Source organism: Bidens hawaiensis, unplaced genomic scaffold, assembly GCF_021521415.1.
Source record: "Bidens hawaiensis isolate Kalapana, Puna unplaced genomic scaffold, B.hawaiensis_p1.1 tig00037988_1, whole genome shotgun sequence".
NCBI lineage: Eukaryota > Viridiplantae > Streptophyta > Magnoliopsida > Asterales > Asteraceae > Bidens > Bidens hawaiensis.
The window spans coordinates 59,660-83,599 of record NW_027496637.1 but is presented as its reverse complement, the minus strand read 5'-3'; the positions used below and the strand labels follow the sequence as shown (position 1 = coordinate 83,599).

The 23,940-nt window shown below is 34.2% G+C and overlaps 1 protein-coding gene across 1 annotated transcript; it reads left to right on the top strand.

Moving 5' to 3' along the window:
- The first annotated feature begins 14,090 nt into the window (after positions 1-14,090).
- On the top strand, positions 14,091-18,384 carry LOC143589865 (7-deoxyloganetin glucosyltransferase-like). The gene is made up of 2 exons (XM_077070506.1): positions 14,091-14,607; positions 17,363-18,384. Exons 1-2 carry the CDS (start codon positions 14,103-14,105, stop codon positions 18,298-18,300), a joined length of 1,443 nt encoding a protein of 480 aa, XP_076926621.1. The 5' UTR covers positions 14,091-14,102; the 3' UTR covers positions 18,301-18,384.
- The last annotated feature ends 5,556 nt before the right edge of the window (positions 18,385-23,940 follow it).

Genomic DNA, 23,940 nt, shown 5'->3' with positions numbered 1-23,940 from the left:
TTTGGGATTTGCTTATTTATGCTCCTTATAACTTATTTGCTTTATTAATAAGTTGAAAAAGTGTTTCGCAAAATCTTAAGGTCTTTTATGTTTTAACTTATAAATAGTATAAATAAGAAACTTTTGATAAGTTATGATATTGTGATTTTTTTGAAAAAGTTAATAAGTCCTTTTTTGTCAAAAGTCCTTTTGATGAGGCCTTAACTAATAAAAGGCTGCCGTATTTCTTTCTTGTAGATGAAAAGGTTTAAACTAACTAAATTGTAAATTATGTGTACTAGATGAACTTTAGTTAATGATTGCTAACCATTGTTTTTTCTTTTTTTGTTTTCAACACTGGTTTAATAATAAAAAACAACTCATATATAATAAATTATAAATTGCTTATAGAAGTTGCAACTAAATTAAAAACCATAATACTTAAAATTTTAAAATATTATGTGAAAGACAAGTAGGTTTTTATTTTATCCTAAGCCATGCATAGAAATACAAATAAAAAATTTCATGTGAAAGTTAAAATATGGATACCGTCACATGTCCTAAAATAACAATGAAAGATACCACAAGTTGTCTTTTTAGATTTTACCCAAAATCAATTATCTCAATTTCAAGCTTCTTTTTCGAAAGTCGTTATTTTCTAGAAAGTCAAATAAACAAGCATAAGCTAAACACCCAACCAAGAAGCAGCTTGGCAACTATACAACTAAAAAACAAAATTACAAAGAGACCATCTTCCTATGGTCCAATTCAAATCCAAACTTCTAGTCCTATTTTTGCTGATACTCTTTGTTCTTTGTTTATCGTATTTTGTAATAGATATAATATATAGCGATTAGTTTTGTAATTATGTATAGTGCATTCATTATGGCTTGTATAGTGATTGAACAATTTTGTTGTAACATTTTGGTTTTTCCATATTCGTATTCGTATTTGTTTACCCGATTCAGAAATGTATTCGGATCTTTCTCATTAATGAAATTATACATTTATTAGTAAAATAATTATTTTTATCTTAGTTTATAATTTCTTAATTTTCATTTGTGCCAAATAGCCCTTAGAAACTCTTAAAATCGCTTAGAATGACTTAAAAATGCATTTTGGAACTTCAGGGACTAAAACTGCCAAAAATGGAAACCTAGTAAAAAACCCTCCTTCGCGCGGCGCGAAGGAGGAGCGATTAGACCTTCGCGCGATCCGTTTTTGAATTAAAATTGAGATACTGATACAAGTTCTTCCATACTGAATCAGATAGATTTATACATGAAAGAGGTTGACAATAAGTTCTTTCAAAATTGACTATTTGTCCCTTTGTTAGAGGTGTTCCAGAAATGTCTGCGATCGAGTAAATAGCTCTACGAACGAATGGATTGGATCGAGATGGAAAATGGAAAGATTTGTACAAGTTATACGTTTCGTCGAAGCACTGCCAGATCAGCTAAAATAGTTATCGATCTCGTTTAATGCTAAATCTTTCCTTAATCGACCCTAAATCATGAAAAATTGAGCAACATGTTATTGTATCTTCTAGGGAATGATGTCTAGGTTCATTCTCTGTAGTTTGATCAATATATCGATGATTATATGACTCAATTTCGTCAATAATGTGATATTCGTTTTCCAAAACCGACTTGTTTCTTGTTCAACAAGTTGATAAACTAACTATATAAACGTACCATAACTCTAAACCCTAGAGCTTACTGAAACCTTGCATTCCTTTTCGTCACCTACCTCAAAACCACGATTTCTCTCTCGTTTTTGCTTATTTATGTGAAGACTTAAAGCTGCAGTTTGATTTTGACGTTTGTTTAGCCTTGACCTAGATTTCTTGTTAACTCAAGCATTATCCTGTAAGTTGTTAACTGATCAATTGTTCAATAATACTCACTTGTCAATAACCCTCAATCAATTTATGATATTGAGGGGTATTGACGGGTCAATTAGAGTCAAAGCCGTTTAAAGGCAAAATAGTCAATAACTTTGACTAATCATTTTCTCATGCTTCTGGTCGAAACCGACTTTAGATCCAGAAGACTTTTATTTTTGTCTCGAGATTTTATGGCTACTGAAAAAACCCGACTTCCAACTAGCTATTTGGATTCTGGTCAGTACCAGCTCGCTTAAACGTTAAATTTCTCATAACCGGAGTTCTAGACATCCGTTTGGAACAATTCCAGCGGAAATGTTCTCAGTTTTAATATTAGTTATTTGTCTTAAAGTTTCAGGTCTATTTAAATTATTTCCAATTCCGCGTTAGAGGACGATTCATTTATTTATTTACCGTTTATTCTTATTCTTATTCACTCACCTACGTAATAAGGTGAGTTATATCATTCCCCTTTATTTTAATGATTTTCATAAGTTTTGGGGACATATGTGTACTAATATTTATTTTTGTATTATATATATACACAGACTAACAAATGTATAATTGTATGTATTCGATAAAATGCTACTTGTTACTTGCTTATGTGTATACTTTATCGCATTCGGAGAGGTCCATCATATCCTCATTTATAGTATGATCATACGACTGTCACAGTAGCCAAAGCGTAATTTGCTAGGCAATGGCCAATTGACACATTAATTGCTCACGGTTAGGTTGTTTATTACCCCATTTATTACGTTTTGCTTATTTACTTATTTGTTATTATATCATGAAAAACTGGTGATATTCTCACTCAACCTAGTGTTGACAAATTCTGTTTTATTTTCTACGCATATGCAGGTTATCAGTTGTTGACGTGAAGAACATCTAGAAAGACCTTAGGGAATTTAATAAAGACCTTTTATTTTATTTTAGTTTCAGATTATTTACTATTGTTTGGATTGTTTTTGCCATGTTTGTATATTTTTGCACCTTAATTTGAAATAATTAATTTAATAGATATTGTCATATTTATATTTATGATAGTACCTTTGAGCTGTGAACAATCAGTTCGCGTCCTGGCATTTTCTCCGTAGGTTGGGGTGTGATATTTGTTGCCTCATTCGTTAAAGGATGTTAACGAATGAGAGAGATAGCGTATAAGGTCATTCGCTAGGGGATGTCTAGAGAATGACGTGGCGAATGTGGCTCATTCGCTATGCTTGTATAGCGAATGAGCCATTCTTCTATAAATACCTATGTACCTATTTTTTAGTTAAGAGTTCCAAGTTATTATTTGATATCATCTCGTTAATCTGCCAAATTTCACTCTCAACACACATAGTTACACACAGTAGATGTAATCATAAACAATTGATTATATCACATGGCTAGATTCAAACATATTGAATCATGCTGATCATTCACGTGGTTCCTTAGGTGGTATTAGAGCTTTAGAAGGACGTTTGATTAATATTGATGGGTTGTAATTGATTAGTTAAGTTGATTATGTTTGAGATTGAATTGGTTAAAGAATTGTATGGATTTAAAATGGACTAAAAATTTATCAATTATGGACAATTAACTTGATAATTTAGTGTAAATTGAATTGAGGTTTGTTCGGATTGATAAGAGTTTGATATGACTTGAGTGAATTGAACTGTGGTGTTTAATTTGATGTAATTTGGAATTGAGCGGGAGCAAACAGTGGTTTGAATATTTATTTTGACTTTGAATTAGTTTGTTTTTCATAACTTTAACCTTGATACACCATTTCTTTGTATAAAACATTTGGACCTATAGTCCTTTTGTTTCTTTACCATTTATCTGTTACGTTTCTTCTTCATGAAGAAACGTCAATGCTAGGTTTCTTCTTCAAGAATGAACATCAATTTAACTATATCCCTTGCATGTAAACTATATGTTTTAGTTATAAAGAAACATTTATTTGACTATAAATTTTCATATGAAAAGCTATGTTAATACTTAATTTGATCATGGTTTGAGCTATACCGCTGACTAGGGTCTAAACCAATATAATACAATAATAACTTAAGTGGCACCCCTACTTTACACTGTTACTTGGTGTAAAAACACATAAACTTGAACGAGTAGTACTTCTACTCTATATCGTTTAATGGTGGTTAAATCAGGAAGATCATGGGATCAACTTGTTGGCACGCCTCTCGAGACTATGTATGCGAAAACAAAGGTGTGGAGTGTGTGGAGAACAACCTCGTTCCCGCCCCCTTATAGCATGATTCCAGGTTTGTCGCGTATCGCGACAAGGAGTTGCATGGGAAAGTGTAGGTCCCGTGGCGGGTGGATCTAACAACGTTCTTGGATCAACCGAGCTTAGTGCTAGCGGAAATCACACTAAGCCACCTAAGAGGTCTCGGATCTAACAACGTTCTTGAGATATTATTTTCGGGTTTAAGAGAGGGAGAGAGAGACGAGAGAGAAAGATATGTGTGTGTGTGTTTAGAGAATTTTGGCAAAGGTTTTCAAATTACTACTTATTATCTCTCATGGCATGCTTCTCTATTTATAGAGAAGCATGCATGAGAAACAAGTCATGTCAAATGCCCAATGGGCTTATTTACATCATTTCCCTTGGGCCTATTACATACAAAATGAACTACAAAAGCCCAAAACATAATAACCGAATACAAAAGACTAACATAAACAAAATGGGACCTAACAATCTCCCTCTAGTCTTTAGTATTGGAACGCGTCGGTGTCGTAGACCAAACATTCGTCCTTAGATAGTGGAAGTTCAATAAGTCTTCGGACGAACTTGTTGAAGGCTTCAACTATCCATTCTGTATTCTGACGACCCAAATCCTCGACGATCCCAAGTGGTGAGTTGTAGAGCTTCTTTACATCTTCAATATGAAATCCCATTAGCTCATGCTCATCAAACACACTTATCTCATTCATGTCATGGCAGTGGATGACGACCTCACCAGCTGTATTATCAAACTCCCAACCAATGAAATCTCGGAGAGTGTTTGGAAGTTAGGGCTCGCCATGATATATCTCATGATAGTCTTTTGGCGCCTTGTCTCTCCACATAGTTCGGGCTCTCCGGTAGTTGGGTCTATTTCTCTTGGGTTCTTGTACTGGCGACCCTTATTCACTTCAAAATCCTTGTAGTTCAACTTTGATTGATGACGCAGATTAGTCTTTACCCAGCCTTCCAAAGTATCATCATATTCTCCTCGACCCACAGCTTTTTTGAAGTAGTTGAGATCAAGCTCTGGTAATGTCTTCAGCTGGTGGTGGTCGAGATAAATAAGGTCTCCTCTGTATCTTCTGATGGCCCAAACACTGTTCCTCTTATCATACTTCATATAAACGATCAACGAATCGTCATGATAAGGGTAGTTGAGCATGCGGGCACACGCACGACTTGATACAATGTGCGTCTTTCTCTTCTTCTTTGGTGGTTCCTGTGTCAAGTCGGCGGCTGGATCAGTTGCAGGAGCTTCTAAAGCTAGTTTGAAAAGGAATCCATCCAAGCTACCAAGTGATACTGTGAAAAACCCGAGCCATCAGAGTAGCAGTTCATTAAATGGTAAAACCGTACACATTAGTGCAATCACCATTGAAGATCATGGGGTGGACGACATAGTTGAAGAATTTGAAACAGAGGCACCACTTATTCCCATTCAGATTGGAGAGTTCAAGACCACTAAGGCGCTAGTTGATTATGGTGCGAGTGTAAGTGTTCTACCGGGGAGTGTTTATGACCGGTTTGAGTTTGGACCTTTACAAGAAGTTGACACCACATTGGTGTTAGCTGATTTCACTCGAAGACGGCCTTGAGGGAAGTTGGTTGGAGTTGCAATATAGGTTGGTGATTTTTACTATCCTGAAGATTTTCTTGTTCTAGATTATGAGCCGGTAGAGAATGAAGAAGAGCCGAGAGTGATATTGGGTAGACCGTTTTTGGCAACATCAAATGCCAAGACGGAACATTGTGCATGACCTTTGGTAATCGTAAGTTAGTTTTGCATATCTTTTCAAATTTATTTGATTATTCTTGTGAAAATAAATCTTTTAGGTCAGGTGCTACTAACATGTGTCTTCCTCGTATACGTGAGGATGACACCAAAGAAGAAAGTTTTGTGTTTGATAGGTCGAAGCGGGAGAGAGAAAAAGAGGAGCTAAATGCGGTAGAGATACGTGTTGCAGAAGTGGCAAAGTCAGGTGATGATTTCAAACATGCAAGAAAAAAGGTGGTTAATGATGAGACATGTAAGACAAGTAAGGAGAAATCGCCAAAGAAGGAGAAGGTGAGGAAGCCATCGGGGTTTGAAAATGAACAAAGAAGATTGGCATGTTTCGGGCCAAGATGGAGTGTCATGGACAATTCACCACTATGTTGGAGGAGTAAGAAGAACGAGGTGGAGGAAGGTAAGCACTCCATTTGACCACCATAAACGCAAAATGAGGTAATGGTTTGGCTGAAGACCTTAACAAAAACTTAGCGCTAACTGAGAGGCAACCCGGCCTAGTATTCAGGTACTTGTATATTTTGTAGTTGAACTTTGTGGGTGTAGTTCACTATAAACCCTCACGAGACCATACTCGTCCACCCGGGCTACCGGGGGGGGGGGGAGGGTTTAAAGGGCTTGTTGCATACGCTAAATGCAACCGTGATTCCTATGAAAGTGAGTTAGGTCTTTTAACATTTTTACTCATTTAACAAATTTGGTTATGAATTAATTAATAATTGGTTGGTAATTTAAAATTAATTGTTTTGCAAACGGTTTAAAAGACTTATATTTTTAACATTTGTGAGAAGCTTGCTTCTACATGTTTGAGAGTTTGCAGATTTTATTTTGAGAGTTGAAAGAGCTAAGTTCACCGAGAGCATCACCGAGGGCACGAGAGTTGCACATGAGAGTTATATTTTCTATCAGGTGATTTCGTTTTTCATAACCTTATTTATTTTATTAGTTTTTGTGTTAAAAGTGTAATTGTATTTTTGTATGTATTTAATAACCACCATCACATTAGGCCTGGTTTGAAAATTATCAAGTGAATTTTAAATCCCGTCCCTATTCTATGTCTTAAATTTTAAACATTGAGGGCAATGTTTGCCTCAAGTGTGGGGATGGGGGAGAAATTAAAAATTTAAAAGTTTTAATGTTCCTTGAATTATTATTATTTTTTTTGCAAAATAATAAAAAATGATAGAAAAATCAGGGGATTATTTTTCAAAATTATTATATAATAAGAGATAACTAAAACGGGAACACGCGTAATTTGAGATGTATTGGTAGGCTCAGCCATAAGAATGAAAGGATAATTTGGTTGTTGACTTAATTGAACTTTAAATGCTTGATTTTTAGTGGGAAACGCCTTCAGGGTTTTGTTTGTTTAGCTAAGCATGTATAAGGAATGGAATGAAAGATTAGGCCATTCTCAAGCCTTACTATTAGATTTGATCATGAAAACTATATTTTAATAGGAATAGTCTATAGTACAATGGTTGGATAGGCTTAATATTAGAGTATGCTAAATGGCTTGTGATATAAATATAAATGAAAAAACTGCTAGTTAAGTGGCTAACACTTCATAGGCGTATGGTTTTATGGCCTTAAATCCTGTATTGATGGGATGCCCCGGGGAACCGAGACCATGGGTCGGTATGCGGTTTATCATCTAGTATGCGTAAATCCTAAGTGAATTTATTCATATTAAAAAAGCTTAAAAAGAGCAAACCTGCAGTTTATCTGCCAATTCATAAGTCAATAAACATGATCACAAAACGTGCTTTAAAAGTACAAATTCACTACTGACTTGATCATCCACGCTGTTAGTCATATGAGGTCCTCGTGCTCGCGTCTCATTACCACTAAGAAACGGACCACACGGGACACGTCATATGTAAGCCCTACAGATGAACTCGTGCCTACTCACATATGGTGATAGACTTCGAGGTATTGCTTGATAATGGTGGTATGTCATGTGTGGGGGCTATTTACTAGTTGGTTACCTAATTGCACCTTAATCGTATCTAATGGCCATTTTGGTAGACTTTAATACTTAAGTTTGGGTTTTGGTTCGATAAAAATATCCAAGATTGTCGTAGCTATTACATATGGGCTTGAAAAATTGTACAAATGTGCAAAATTTTGACCGTCTAATCTTAAGGTTTAAGTCAAGTTGAGTGGTCTGGTTCGGTAAAACTATAATGAAACATGGTAAGGCGGCTTCAGGGCTTTGAGGTGTGGGTTCCATTTTAATTATATGAACCAATAAAACTGTCGCACCTTATTTTTCCCGGTAAGTATTAAGGCGTGGGTCGCAATTGTGGTTTTTATGTTCTTGTGCTTAATTAAGATAATCTATGAAGAATTTTGAGAATGATCTTTGATTTTGATTCCATTACAAAGTCTTTTTCGAGACGAAAAAGGATAAGTGTGGGGATGTGATGGTTGGGTAAAAGTTAGCTAGTTTTACATATTAATTACTTATATTTAGTTAAAAAATCGAATGAACATTGGTACTTCAAGCATTGTTTACGTGTTTCAGGATATTGGAAACTATGGAGCTTAACGAGGATATTTACGGGCTTGGAACGAAGATCGAGAAGTGAGAGATTGGACGTGCACGCATCACGAGGCATTCAAGAAAAGAAAATAAAAAATATGAAGTTTTACATCTTCGTGATACACGAAGATGCAAAGAAGGGCAACTTCGCTATACGCGAAGTTGCAGTATGTCGGCCGTGACTATTTTATCCTTCGCGATACGCGAAGAAGCATGCTTGGACATCTTCGTGATACACGAAGATGCATAAGTTGGCCAAAAATTTAGGTTTTGCCTTATATAAACCCCTTAACCTCCCCATTCGGTTAATAACAACTTCCAGAGGCAGAAGAGGTGTTCTAGGACGACTTTCAGCCATTCCGAAGCTTCCGGTTTGTCCTAAGATCTTATGTTCATCAAGATAAGTACTTTAATGATTATGTCGATGTCCGGCTAATCATGTGTGTTCATTCTAGGCTAAGGTTTTGTGTGAAGTACTGTTTTGATCAGATTCTAATGCTTAATGGTTATAGCTTGATTGAATTTATATGATTTGTCTTGCTTAATTAGTTATTTGGTTGATTAAAGATTGTATTTGTGATTATTGATTTGTGTAACGTTTGTTTGGTTGTTCATCAACATTTAGGGTTAGGCTCTTGTGTCATTGAACTATAATCATCAAACCTTATCATTGAGTTAATTATCCTAGACATAGAATTGGTAATTGTGGTGTCCGGGTTCATTTGTGTCAACAATTCGGTTAGGGTATCGCTTGTAATCATAAATCAAACCATAGGGCTAGCAATTATTGTAAAACCAAAGACTAGAGAATCTGTGATTGACGTATAGAACACATAACCCGAACTTAGAATGAATGCTTTTTAATTAATATTGTTTACAAATCTTTTTAAATAATAATTAGTCTTAATTAAATCTTTTTATAAAAACCGCTTGAAATCGTCTGTCCACTTAGGTTAAATAATTAGTTATAAATTAAATAAATTTGCACTTTCCTTGAGTCCCTGAGGAGACGACCTTACTTACCCGTACTTATTATAGGTATTTAAGTTTTAAAATTAATTGTTTGAGTAGACTGCGACAGCCTACGTCAGTATGACCACCAACTCCTTCTCATATCTCTAGGCTCTGACACCCTAAACGTTTAATTAAACTTCTTTCTAAACAAAGGACTATTAAAAAAAGTTTAATTAAACTTATGCGGTTAATATTTCTTTCTAAACAAAGTTTTGCAATCGTCTGCAACAACTTTTTAAGTTAAGATTGAAACCACAATAAAATCGCCATATGAACCAAATCATTTCAACAAACCTATATTTTTTACACTCAATGGCCAAACTTGGAAATTGTAACCTCCGATTTTAAGGTTACTTTGGCTGACTAATGGTTATAATGAATATGTTACAGGCTAAGCAAACTAAAATTTAAATGGTATTTAATTCAAACTTTGCAAATGATCAATAATCAAACAGCCTAAACTATGGTTAATTAAAAATGAGATGAAACATCATGATCGAGAGGTATTCCCCCCTAGCTTGGCCAGCCTACGAGTCATAAGGATTTAAACCTTGTCAAACAGGAAACTGTTTTCGTAAACCCATCATTAGGTTATTTATTTTTATGTTCTTTCCGTAAGATGTTTTAATCGATTCGCTCTAATCGTTTGAGCAAATCTAGGATAATGTAGGTTGGTTCTTGATTACTCGAGTCACTTGTTAAAATATAAGAGCATTCTCATCCTTTCTGCTATCTACAAACCAAAAATTACATTAAAAAACACTAAGTTTTCTCACTCATTTTTAATTAAATAATATTGTTTCATACTTTTATCATCACATTTTTCTCTCTCACTCACAACCACTTTCAACAAATATTAAAAAATTATTGGGGTGAATAGTAACTTTTCAAATTTACAGAAAATCATTTCATTTCTATCTGCTCCACTCACAACAACCTAAACTACTCTCTATACTATAAAAACACTACTCCCTAAATATGGTGAAGAGGATGTGAATGCTCTAACAAAAACTTATTCCAAGCGTTGAGTGGTTTTGTGATGCGATTAGAACCAAACAAGAGGGGAGGAGAGTATTCTCCGGTTCATGTATACCTAAGAGTATTAATATGTGGCATGCCTTGTACATAATACATTTGCAAGCTTTAAACATGGTAAGAGTGTTGGTCATGAGAGGGCTTAGGCACCCCCTTAAATATATAATTTCTTTTTTAAACCTTTAATATATTCGATACAAAGGTCCATGTGCCCCAATACGAAAAAGTTTTAGTTCCCCGAACCCAACTTTTTGAACCCAACGATCCAAGCCCAAATTTTTGTTGTGGAAAATAACAATTAACCCTAGATTGTTTAATTGTCTAGCTACATCATCAATTGAAAATTTGGAATCTGCAGGTTATACGGGAGTAAGAAATGAACAAGTTAATGAAATTTTGAGTTTTATCCATATGATTTTTATAATGGGGCTAGCTTGCAAAGATTTGCTCCCTTGAAATGTATTGCCGATCTTGCTAGAGTTATGGTGGAAATAGGCAAATATATTTCTTTTTCATTTGGTTTATCGATTATTAAACCTAACATTAGTTTTGCCTATTGTAACCACAACAGTTGAGAGATTTTTTTGACAATGAAGATCATAAAGACAAATTTGTGTAATTGAATTGGTGAAGATTTTTTGAATACTTGTGTAATCTGGAGTGTTACTTAAATTTCTATACATAGTTTGTTTAATGTAATATTTTTACCATTTTGGTTTGGCCCGATCCATTTTGGTTTGACCCGTTTTAGTTTGAGATGACTTGTTCTAAGTTGACACTTTTAGTACCCACTGCTTAAATTCCTGGAATCGTCACTGCACATGATGGGACTATCCCAAAAGGCTTTAAACATTACTTTCCCATGCTATCAGTAATAGTAATATGGACAAAAACATATTCGTTCAAACTTCATGTACAAAAATGTTTGGCGCCATAGTTCTTATTTCATTTATTTTGATATTTAGGATTTACTTTTGTTGACTTTAGATAATATTGTTGGGTGGTGATTCAACTGGGTATGTTTATGCTAAGTTTCCTGGGTGATTATTGCGTAAGTTCGAGTCCAGTCACCGGCAATACACTATCTAACTTGATTTTTGGTAAATTGAAATTTCTTTTCCGGTATATTATGTGTTTTAGTTCGGTATTGTATCAGACATGACGGAAGCCGAACGAATTCACATAGACTTACAAGCTAAATGCCCACGACCGACAATGCTTGGGTTTTCCCAACAACTAGTTTATCGAATCACGCCACCCCATTGGCCCACCTCAAATTTTATATTTTGTTTTTGTACCGGTACTATAGCGAACATAACCAAAACCAACTAAATTCACGTCGAGTAATTACCGCCTCAACGCCCGGAACAACGCTTGGGTTTACCACCGTCCAGGTTTTAACGACCAAATAGATGTCATTTCGAATATTTTATTTTCACGCATGTTACTTTTTTTATAAGTTAATTTCACGAATTTATTTTTAAGGTTTTAACCTTAACTCTCGAATTTTACCAACGATATTTATAACGTAACGAACGTAAACGATATTAATCGCATTTGTGTTGACTCACCATCGTGACGTCTTGGGTTTTACCAACGCCCGAGTTTACCGACCAAATGAATATGGTTAATTTGTCTTATAATACGCTATGCAAGTATCGCTATATTATTTATTTATTTATTTATGTATTTTGGTTTTTTATTTTGAATATCATATTATGACGAATTTATTTTTTAAGTTTAGTTCAAGACCATAACGAACATATTCAATACCGATCGAAATTGTGCTGACTCGTCGATGCAACGCCCGGATTTTATCGACTAACGTCGCTCGCATCGCGCGGGTAATTTACTAGTTATAACTAATAACAAATTGTATATTTGTTTGCGTTACATAGAAAAAATTGTATGTTATCCTTGATAAATAGAAGAAAAGAAATCTCATTGATGACAAAATTGAGGTAGGTTGTCGTGGTCTAGTCAAAAAATTAATTTTAAAGACTTAAATACCTATAACAAGTACGAGTAAGTAAGGTCGTATTCACAGAGACTCAAGAAAAGTGCTAGTTTTAATATTACTAAATTAATTAATAACTAAAGTAGACAGACGATGTCAAGCGGTTTTTAGAGAAAGATTTAATTAAAACTAAACGATTACTTAAAAAGATTTATAAATATTATTAATAAAAACATTCATTCTAGAGTCAAGTGATGTGATTTTCAACTTAATTACAGATTCACCTATCTTGATTACGCAATAATTACTAGACCTAGTAGTTTGACTGTGATGTCAAACGATACCCTAACCGAATTGATGACACAATTGAAATCGGTCTACCTAATTACCAATTTATGTTTTGTGAAAACCAATTAAAGAACAATATTTGATGATCAATAGTCCAATGACACAAGAGCCTAACACTAAGTATTGATGAACAAAACCAAAGAAGTGATGTTTTAATTAATAATCTCAAACACAAATTGTTTAAATAATCAAGCAATAATTAAACAAGATATAAGCAATAACTCAATCAAGTTCTTAAACATGAAGGATATGAATCTGGTCAGAAGTTTAAAATAACAAACCCTAACCTAGAATGAACACGAGACTTAACCGAGCATCGACATATCGATTAAATGACTTATCTTGATGAACATGCAAACCCGAGATGAACCGGAAGCCTTGGAATGGTAGAAAATCGCCCTAAGCAGCCTCTTTTGCCTCTGGAAGTCATGATATGCCGAATGGTGAGGTTAATGTGTTTATATAAGGCAAAACCTAAATTTTTTCGGTTTTAAGTCGGTTCACGTCGCGTGAAGGTGCTCGGGCTTCATCTTCGTGTCGCGCGAAGGACAAAATAGTTGGGCTCTGGGACTTACAACTTCGCGTCGCGCGAAGTTGTCTGGCGCGCATCTTCGCATCGTGCAAATATGCCAAATCACAAAAATTATTATTTTCTTCTCTTTACTGCATCGTGATGCGTGCACGTCCAATCTCTCACTTCCAAATCTTCATTCCAAGCTCGTAAATATCCTCGATAAGCTCCATAACTTCCAAGTCCCTAAAAACACATAACAATGCTTGAGTACCAATGTTCATTCATTTATTTACCTAAAATTAACTAATTAATATATAAAATAACTAACTTTTACCCAACCATTAAAAATCGACGAGAAAAAACCTCATTGATGACAAAAATGAACCGTAGAAAAATCGAAGACATGCATGGCAGAATGATGCTTCTTTTTAATCCATCCAGTGACCCAGTTATGAGTCAAATGTTATTATAAAAGTATTGATTAAAAACTTGGTTATCATTGTGTAAATTCAGTTATCCTTCTTTTTACTCAAAATATAAGATTTCATAATTAACCTCTGGTAAGACCTTTGACAAGAATATTAACTAATTAAACTGAATCTAAATTAGATCTTTTATAAGTTCCTTTGAGAAATAATTATATCTCTCTTCTTCAGTTTTAAAACGTGACATTCTTCAACGGTGGCCTATAAATGCAGTACTACATGGCTCTTAACTATTGTGTCCTCATTTTGTAAGTGTGCGTGTGTGTGTGTGTGTGTGTGTGAGAGAGAGAGAGAGAGAGAGAGAGAGAGAGAGAGAGAAACATGGGTTCAACACAAGAACACAAGTCACATGCAGTGTGCATACCAGCCCCAGCACAAGGTCACATTAACCCAATGTTAAAACTTGCAAAACTCCTTCACTCCAACGGTTTCATGATCACCTTTGTCATCACTGAGTACGACCACCGACGCCTTCAGAGATCACTAGGCTCTAACGCCCTAAAGGGTCTCCCTTCCTTCCACTTCGAGACCTATTCTGATGGTCTTCCACCACCGAAAAACCCCAATGTCCATCCGGACACACCATCTTTAGTCAAGTCCATCTTTGCAAAGGGTTTGGGTCAAATTAAAAGTGTCTTCGCTAAAGCGAGTGCTGATTATTCCCCGGTGACTTGCTTGTTGGCCGATTTGTATATGGGTTACACCCTCCCTGTGGCCGAAGAATTGGGTATTCCGGCAGTTCTCTTATGGACATCGGGACCGGGTTCCCTCTTATGTTACGATCAGACTGCCATTCTAGAACAAAAAGGTTTGATACCACTCAAAGGTAAAGATTCTCCCCATTTATTGTACAATCAAGTTAAATATACTTCTCACAAAACTTTATTGTACATGTTTTGGCCCATATAGAAAGAAATATTTCATAGTAGACATTGGTTAAAGACTAGATGATACCTGATGAATTCATGGTTGCAAACAAGTTTCCTAGTTTGTCAAGGTCTTGATCAGTGTTGACAGTACTTTACATGGGAAAAAAACTGCTACATAACTTTCATACCTGCTCCAAAAAATAACGCATTCACACTCATTAAACATCACACTGATGTGTTGAATATTATAAAGGGATTTAGGAATGCTGCTAAACAAGGCCATATATGTCCTATCCAAATTTCTTTTGTTCTAATTCGGGAATATGATACAGACCGATTTGAAATGGTCAATTCGGTAGCCCTATAGAGTTGGCTAAGCTTCAAGAACAAGAGAGAAGAAAGAAAACGAAGTTGGAACAATTTTCTAATTATTTTTCAAAAAAAATTATTCTCAAACGAAGATTACAATCTTTTTTATAGGAAAACCAACACACAAAAATAGGAAAAGATAAACAATAAGAAAACCTAATTAAAATATAATATAATTAGGTCACTTAAGTTTAAAAAAAATGTTTCAATCAACTCACTTACATTCATATTTTTTTCAAATTATATAGGTTTAAATATGTTTTTCAGCATTTTTTTTTTGAACGACGAAATCTTTTATCTATTTTTGTTGTGTTGGCGTATAGTGGTGTCGTGGATTTTATTAATATTTTTTTATTTTTAATATAATTAACGTTTTTCAAATTCATTTAAATATAACTACATATACTTTTAGATCCCGACCTCCACATCTTCTCATCCATCGCTTAGTTGATGCACAAAACAAACAAAGAGGCTCGATTTGAAGATTTAGTTACCGGTCTGAGCAAAAATTCCATGAGGGACCTAACTGAAACACTTTTGAAATTTGGTTACTGTTGTTTGAAAAATACCCTAGAATATAAGGAAACTAAGTAATAATAAACTTAATTAATATATGTTAAACTGAATTAATGTTTAGGATCGTATCAATTGCCCGCCCCTTCAAAGTGTTCTTGCCCACAAGAATGGGACACATTTTTCATGGTAGTCGCCATGTGATTTGAACTACCACATATAGGGGGTGTTCTCAACGAGTCACCAAGGTGGTCACGACTCGTGTCTCGCCACTATACCTGTGATCTTCGTCTTAGGAGTAGGGTTTAGCTTGCAAAGGCACTATTTGTTGGATTTCTTGCCACCATAAGCTTGTAACAAATCTTGAAAGATGTGAAGAAGTTGGAGTTGGTGGTGCTGATCTGTAAAAGTTAACTGGTATTGGATGGTGGTACAATTGGTTCTTGGGACGCCGTCGTTTCTAGGGCTGTTGCAGGTCAAAATTTCGATTAGGAAAGATGTTGGGCTTCAAAGAAACGAAGTCTCACGCAAAAAAATCACCAAGAATTTTTCCCATAGAATTGAGCCTCGAACTTGCACCCTTTCCTCTTCCCTAATATAATATTTCCTAGGCATTAACAAATCAACAACAACCAATAGACCAAGACAAAATAATTGGTTGTAGACCAAAATGATTTACCTAAAAACAAAACAAAGCAAATAAAATATACAAAAAATTCTTTTTGGCATCAAACCTCTTAATAATACTATACTAGCGTTATACCCGGTGCGTTGCTTTGGACAAGTCGGATGTGTTTATTTACTCATCGTGTTGCAATGGCACACAAATGGTGGTTCTTCGATTGGTACGGGTTACGTTCGTTAAGATACTAACACTGAATTAAAAAAATTAATAAACGCAAGAAACAATAGCGAAACTTGTATAAATTTAAAATAAATTTACAGATTAAAAAGTCGTAGCGGTAACAGCAATGGTTTTCCCGCAAGTATTGCGTCGAAAATCCGGTCGATAAAACTGGGGCATTGTAGCGACGAGCCAATGTGAATTTGGTTGGTAAACCCAGGGGTTGGTAAATCCCGAGCCTTGAAACCCGAGAGTTGGTAAAACCATGTAAGGTAAATTCGAGCGTTACAACAACGAGCCGATGCGAATTTGGTAAGAATTGATTATGTATAAACAACGTTGGTAAAACCTAATCTTCAAAACCTAAAAAAAAATTGTCAAATTAATATTTAAAAATATTAGCATGTAAATAAATAAAATGTTTGAAACAATGTTTATTCGATAGGTAAAACCTGGACATTGGTAAAACCAGAGCAAACAACGTTGGTAAACCTAAGCGTTACTATATAAACAATGTCGGTAAACCTTCGGTTTCGTTTACGCTCAGTACGGTACTATATAAACAACGTTGGTAAACCTAAGCGTTACTTTATAGAAAGATTAACGCAAATAAAATACTTAAAACAGATTCAGTTGGTAAAACCCGAGCGCTGTCAGTTCCACGCGTTGTGGCGCTGAGTTGACACAAATTCAGTCGGCTTCGGTTGTGTTCCATATGGTATTGAAACTAAAACATAACAGATGGTTTTAGTTATTTTTGATACAGTATCGAAAATAAACATAAATATAAAAAACCCAAAATTTAATGTGGACGGTGATTGGCCGCCACATGGCCTAATCGATGCCTTTACGGCTCCAATACTCTTAATTATTATATAAATAGTAAAGTAATAGTAATTTGGTGCCACCTTTCAAATTAAGCAAACTAATTTGATGCTAACTTGTATCCAAATAAATTATTATTTTATTTATTTATTTTTGTGCAGATCCAAGTTATTTAGTAAATGGATATTTGGATACAGTCATTGATTGTATCCCCGCCATGTCGGGAATACGCCTAAAAGATATTCCATCTTTTTCTAGAATGGTTTATCCTGGTGAAAAGTATATGATTGAATTTATACTGAAGGAAATAGAGAGAGCAAAAACCGCAAAGGCCGTTATTTTCAACACTTTTAATGAGCTAGAATATGATATTCTAGATACGCTCTCTTTAAAGCTCCCTAAGTGCTACGGCATAGGCCCTTTGCATCTTCTTGAGAATAATAATGCTGATAAATCTCTAGATTCCATTCAATCAAGTCTTTGGAAAGAAGAGCCTGAGTGCTTAGAATGGTTAGATGGCAAAGAGCCGCTGTCGGTTATTTATGTAAATTTTGGTAGCATCACTGTGATAACACCTCAACAACTAGTTGAGTTTTGTTGGGGGCTCGCTAAGAGCAATCAATCATTCCTATGGGTGATACGACCGGACCTTGTGGGTGGTGATTCTGTTGAGCTTCCACCCGAGTTTTTGGCAGAGACAAGCAATAGAGGGATGTTTGTTAGTTGGTGCCCACAAGAAAAGGTTCTAAATCACCCGTCAATAGGAGGGTTTTTAACACATAGTGGATGGAATTCAACACTCGAAAGTATCTGTTATGGAGTCCCAATGATTTGTTGGCCATTTTTCTCTGATCAACGACCGAATTGCTGGTTAAGCTGCAATAAGTGGAAGATTGCCTTGGAGATCGACAATAATGTTAAGAGAGATGAAGTTTCGAAGTTAGTGGTTGACTTGATGAATGGAGAAAAGGGAAAACAGATGAGAAAGAATGTCATTGATTTGAAGAACAAGGCTGAGGCAGCATGCACATTTCCCTCTGGTTCATCTGTGATTAATCTGGAGAAACTAATTAATCTGCTACAAAGCTCTCCAAAATAATTCTTAAATCTATTTAAGATGCATGTATCTTTATCGCATTGTGCCACTTATTCTCAAAAATAAATTTGATTTTGTGTGCTTAGTCATGATCTTTTGTCATGAGCTTTTACAAGAGACGTCCAATTTATGTTTAATCATGGCATGATCCATATAAATGAGAATACGATGAAATTATTGAAAAAATCGTGGTCGAATCATCTATACGACTAGGGACAGCCAGGGGCGGATCCACTGTGGGTTCACCGGATTCACGGGAACCCACTGAGTTTTGGATTTTTAGTAGAACGTCTATAAAAAGAAACTGGAGTGAAACCACCTATAAAATACAGAGTGAACCCATACGCAAATTGAACAATTGCTCTAGTGGTTAAGTCTCTAATTTATAATTGAAGATACCTAATTTCAACTCTCTCTTGCTGCATGTTTTCTAATATTTTTTATTCGAAACATATTTAGGGTTCTTTTTTTTTCACCCTAGAGCTCACACTCTACATAATAAATTATTTACGATGCATTTGCTTCATATATATCTAGATATGTTAAAAAGATGAAGATGTTGTCTAATTAAACAAATAGGATTGTTCTAAGTATAAATGTGTATGCAATTGCAGCATTTGTATTTATGTTTATGAAATTTTATCTGTCTAGATGAAATTTAAGCATAGTTTTAACCGTATGAAAAAACACGGTCATAAGCCCAATTGTATAGCTACACCAACGGCAAAGACATGCGAATTATCCGTAGTTTTTAATGGAGACATTTTCTTTAAATTACTGTATCGTATTTTTATTATGTGATTAATCTTAGCCGACCCAAACCGTTGAACCGACCGGAAAATTTTTATGCCCAATCCTATGATTCAGAGCACCTAAAAACAACGAACCCACTAGAAAAAAATCCTGGATCCGCCACTGGGGACAGCCAACCATTTTGCTGACCTAAAGCAAAGAAAGAAATCAGGGCCCTTACTGAGAGTTAAAAAGATGAAATTATATACCTTACAAATTTTATTTTTAAATTTTACCGAGTGAGTGTCTCGTTTCATATATAAACAAATAATATTTTCTTGAGAACCGTGTGTGACGTGAGGTCGAAGACTCGCGAAAAAATAAACCAAATACAACTAATTAAATAGTGGTAAATGAGTGTCGAACACAAAGAGTTCGTGGAATATGTGTTACCAAGTAGTTTTATAGATTAACTAAATTTAAACTAAATGCATAAAACGAAATTTCAAAGTTTTGATTGTTTTGTTTGATTAACGAAAATTAACTAAAACACTTAACACTGTTTTTTTTTTAATCAAAGACGAGAGGATATGCTTTCCCTCGGTTTCATGTTTCAATGAATGTTAATGAAAACGTTTAGTCTGAGACGAACTATAAAACATAATTCATGAATATGCAAGTGAATGTGATAATTGAGGACTAAGTACTTGGATTAACAATTGAAAGGTTATCACTCAAAATCAATTAGATTATCCAACCCCGAATTCCACCCGATTAATCCCGATTGCCTATAGCACCAAGAACTGACGGTTTAGAACACGAATTAAACAAACTAACAACTTATCAATCAATACATAGACATCGTAATTATGAAATCAATAATAATAAATTACCGTCTCAGCAATTGCATAAACATTCAACAACAAACAATATGAAACCTTACAATCCGAGGGAAAACACAAAGGAAATTAGCTGAACATGATTCGAGTCATCATCCCTTCGATTACAATGTGCATATGAATCAAAAACAAGTCTCCAATGTTTAAATAACTCAAAATTGAGTTATAGCTCCTCCAAATCGCCTCCCCAAGTGTCTCTAATAAAAAACAATGAAAAAGATACCCAAAAGTCATCCCAAAACGGCCTTAAATGGCAGTTACAATTTCTGCGTCAGGGTCCACCGTAAGCTACGGTGGCCACCGTAGCTTACGGTGGCTTTGAAAGTCACTACGCCAGCCTCAATCTGTTTACGCCAGGCCGCTACGCTGGAACCCTACCGTAGCTTACGGTAGTAGCCTCAGCCCCATATTCCTTGTTTCTTCTTTGACTTGTTGACTTCCATCACCAACTCTCGAGTTCTTTGTTCCTCTCCATCATAGCTCACTTGAATCGCCATTAATTTTAGCCTTGTACCTACAAACACGCAACATATACAGTAGTAACCTAAATCCTTAAAATAACATGTAAACGCTCATGTTTTGCTTAGAATTACCATAATTAAGGGTGGCTCTTCAATCCACCCGTTAGTGTGCTACACGGGTAATTGATGAAAAATAATATTTAACATTTAAGCAAAATACAAGAAACAATACACATATCATGCACGTACTATTAACAACGGTTAGGAGGCAAACGATGTACAATAATGTTTGAAACAATAAAAAAAACAATGCATTAATACGCTACTATATTTCATGTTGTTTTGGTGAGTATAATGCCTGATTTCCAAAGCACGTCTCATAAGGAAACCAAATCACAGAGCACCATTGTCATATTATTATCACCTTTTTCATTCAATTTTAATTACCAATCTTCTATACTTTTACAAAAACTAGAGAAAATTTAAAATTTAAATTCTAAAAATAATAAATTATAATAAAAGTTATGCGCCACAAAAATAATTTTTTTAGAAATAAATTATCTTTAGCTTTATAGTATTTTTGAAGTTTATAAGTAAAATTAATTTATAACAAAAAGAATATAGATATATACAAAGAATTAATTTTTTATTATGGGTTGGATCAAATACATATTAAAAGGCTGTGGTAACTATATGAATCAAATAATGTAATTATATATACAATTAGTGTAATTAAACTAAATATCTATGATGCAAACCCGGTTGGTAGATTCAACCAATTGACATTAGTTTGATATGTATATTCAATAACTTAAGCAAATTAAACAAGTGATATTCTCAATCGATTACCATCTCACCACAAATTATAACTTCATACACAGTGACTTTTCGATTAAACCTTCCAATATCCACGAATTGAATAAAAATTGACGATATTGCAAAATGGAAGTTTAATTTACATAAAACAATTTAGTATTGATTTAGATTACATAAACGGTAAGTAGTTTCATTTGATGTATTGTAGTGGAATTATCTGGTAGTGTAATTATAGCATGTGCACATTGTGTTGTATTTGCAAAACTTCTTGAATCAATGTAATTACACTACACTATACTTATAGTGTAGTGTAATTATAGTATCTGGACATTAACATAATTACACTACTAATACAAGTAATTACACTACACTATACGTATAGTGTTATATAATAAGTATAGATTAGTGTAATCATAGTATCCAGACATTACGTAAGTACACCACTAATACCATTAATTATACTACACTATAAGGCTTTTTCTTCTTAATCAAATAGTCACCAGCAAAATTCAGAGTTGGTTGAAGAAGCTTTTCAAACACAAAATTGATTAGCAAATAAAATCATGCATAAACATTACTTGTATATACAATTACACTATTTAGTTTTTTTAGCTTTCCCATATTAGAATTAGTATTACTACTGCTGCTGCTATTATTATTATTGTTGTTGTTGTTGCATAAACACAACTTGTATATACAATTACACTCTTTAGTTTTTTCATACCTAAGGTTTTTCCACAAAATGGTGAAGAAACGTATAACTTGTACAAATCTTTCCATTTTCCAACTCGATCCAAGCATTCGTTCGAAGAGCTATTTACTCGATCGCAAACATTTCCAAAACACCTCTGACAGAGGGATAAATAGTTAATTTTGAAAGAACTTCTTGTAAACATCTTTCAAAGGGGTGTATTTTCATTATGCAAGTCTCAGGCAATAAACTATTGAATCGTGCAGTTTGGGAGCCCTTGATTGCAATCAAATCGTGATAGCTTTGAGTATTGCCATACATTGTTGACCATTTAAATCAAGTGCCTCATCAACAAAAGGAGAAAATACTTATTATTATTATTATTATTATTATTATTATTATTATTATCCGGCTCCTTGGCCCCACCCACATGCCACATACCCCACTACATCAGAGTTGGTAGAATTCATGGATAAGAATTAGTAGTATTTGAAATTGTACTCCAAAAAGAACCTCGTAAGAAAAAGTTCCCAAATCACAGATAAAACTTGAGACTAAGACTATGTGTTGTCGTCCGTTAGTGGGCGGACGAGTGGAACCGCGAAGGGGGTGGCGCGAGCCATGTAGATAGCGCTCATCATACCGGCATCCCATGAGTCGTGGCACGAATATACTTTTGCGATCCACTATGAAAGATTATTGGACTTGGGTTTTTTATGTTTGAAGAAGAAAGGAAAAAGGAAGGGGTGGAGAAGATTATTGGGCTGTTTTATGTTTGAAGATTATTGGACATGGGTTAAATTTTCTTTTTTCTATTTTATGTTTTTAAATACATTATATTTATTATAATTTGTATTGTTTGGGTTGTGATTTTATAAAACTAGTATATAATTTTGGTTTTTTATATAATTTATATAAGTTTGGTTTTTATTTAAATAATTTTTATCTTTATTATAAAAGTTATCTAGTAATATATATTCTTGTTTTAAATTAAAAAATCATAAAATTCGCTGAAGCCATCGTTCTCATGAACTGTATGCTCAGGCAGCTTTAGCGAGTATTCAATCGGTATCTAGTCAGTACTGTATGACACAATATTATTAGATGAATTCAGAACCCGGCTTCAACGACAACACATAGTCTAATACAGTGTTTGGGATTTGCTTATTTATGCTCCTTATAACTTATTTACTTTTTTAATAAGTTGATAAAGTGTTTCACAAAATCATAAGGTCTTTTATGTTTTAACTTATAAATAGTATAAAGAAGGAGTTTTTGATAAGTTATGATATTGTGAGTTTTTGAAAAGTTAATAAGTCCTTTTTTTTGTCAAAAGTCCTTTTGGATAGGCCCTAATTAACAAAAGGCTGTCGTATTTCTATTATGCAGGTGGAGAGGTTTATACTAACTAAACTGTAAATCATGTGTTCTAGATGAACTTTAGTTAATGATTGCTAACCATTGTTTTTTTATTTTTGTTTTTTTTTATCAACACTGGTTTAATTAAAAAGACCTCACATTTAATAAATTATAAATTGCTTAATGAAGTTGCAACAAAATTAAATACCAGAATACTTAAATTTTAAAATATTTTTAAAAATCATGTGAAAAACAAGTATGTTTTTTTAATCCATAGAAATACAAATAAAAAATTTCGTGTGAAAGTCAAAATATGGATACCGTCACATGCCCCTATAATAACAATGAAAGATACAAGTTGTCTTATCACATTTCACCCAAAGTCTACTATCTCAATTTCAAGCTTCTTTTTCGTGTTTTCTAGAAAGTCAAAAAAACAAGCATAAGCTAAACACCCCACTAACAAAAAGCTTCGCAACTACACAACTAGAAAACAAAATTACAAAGAGACCATCTTCCTATAGTCCAATTCAAATCTAGTCCTATTTTTGTTGATACTCTTCACGTTCTTTGTTTATCCTATTTTGTAACAGATATAATATATAGCGGTTAGTTTTGTAATTATATATAGTACATTCGTTATGGCTTGTATGGCGAATGCACAGTTTTGTTGCCTCATTCATTA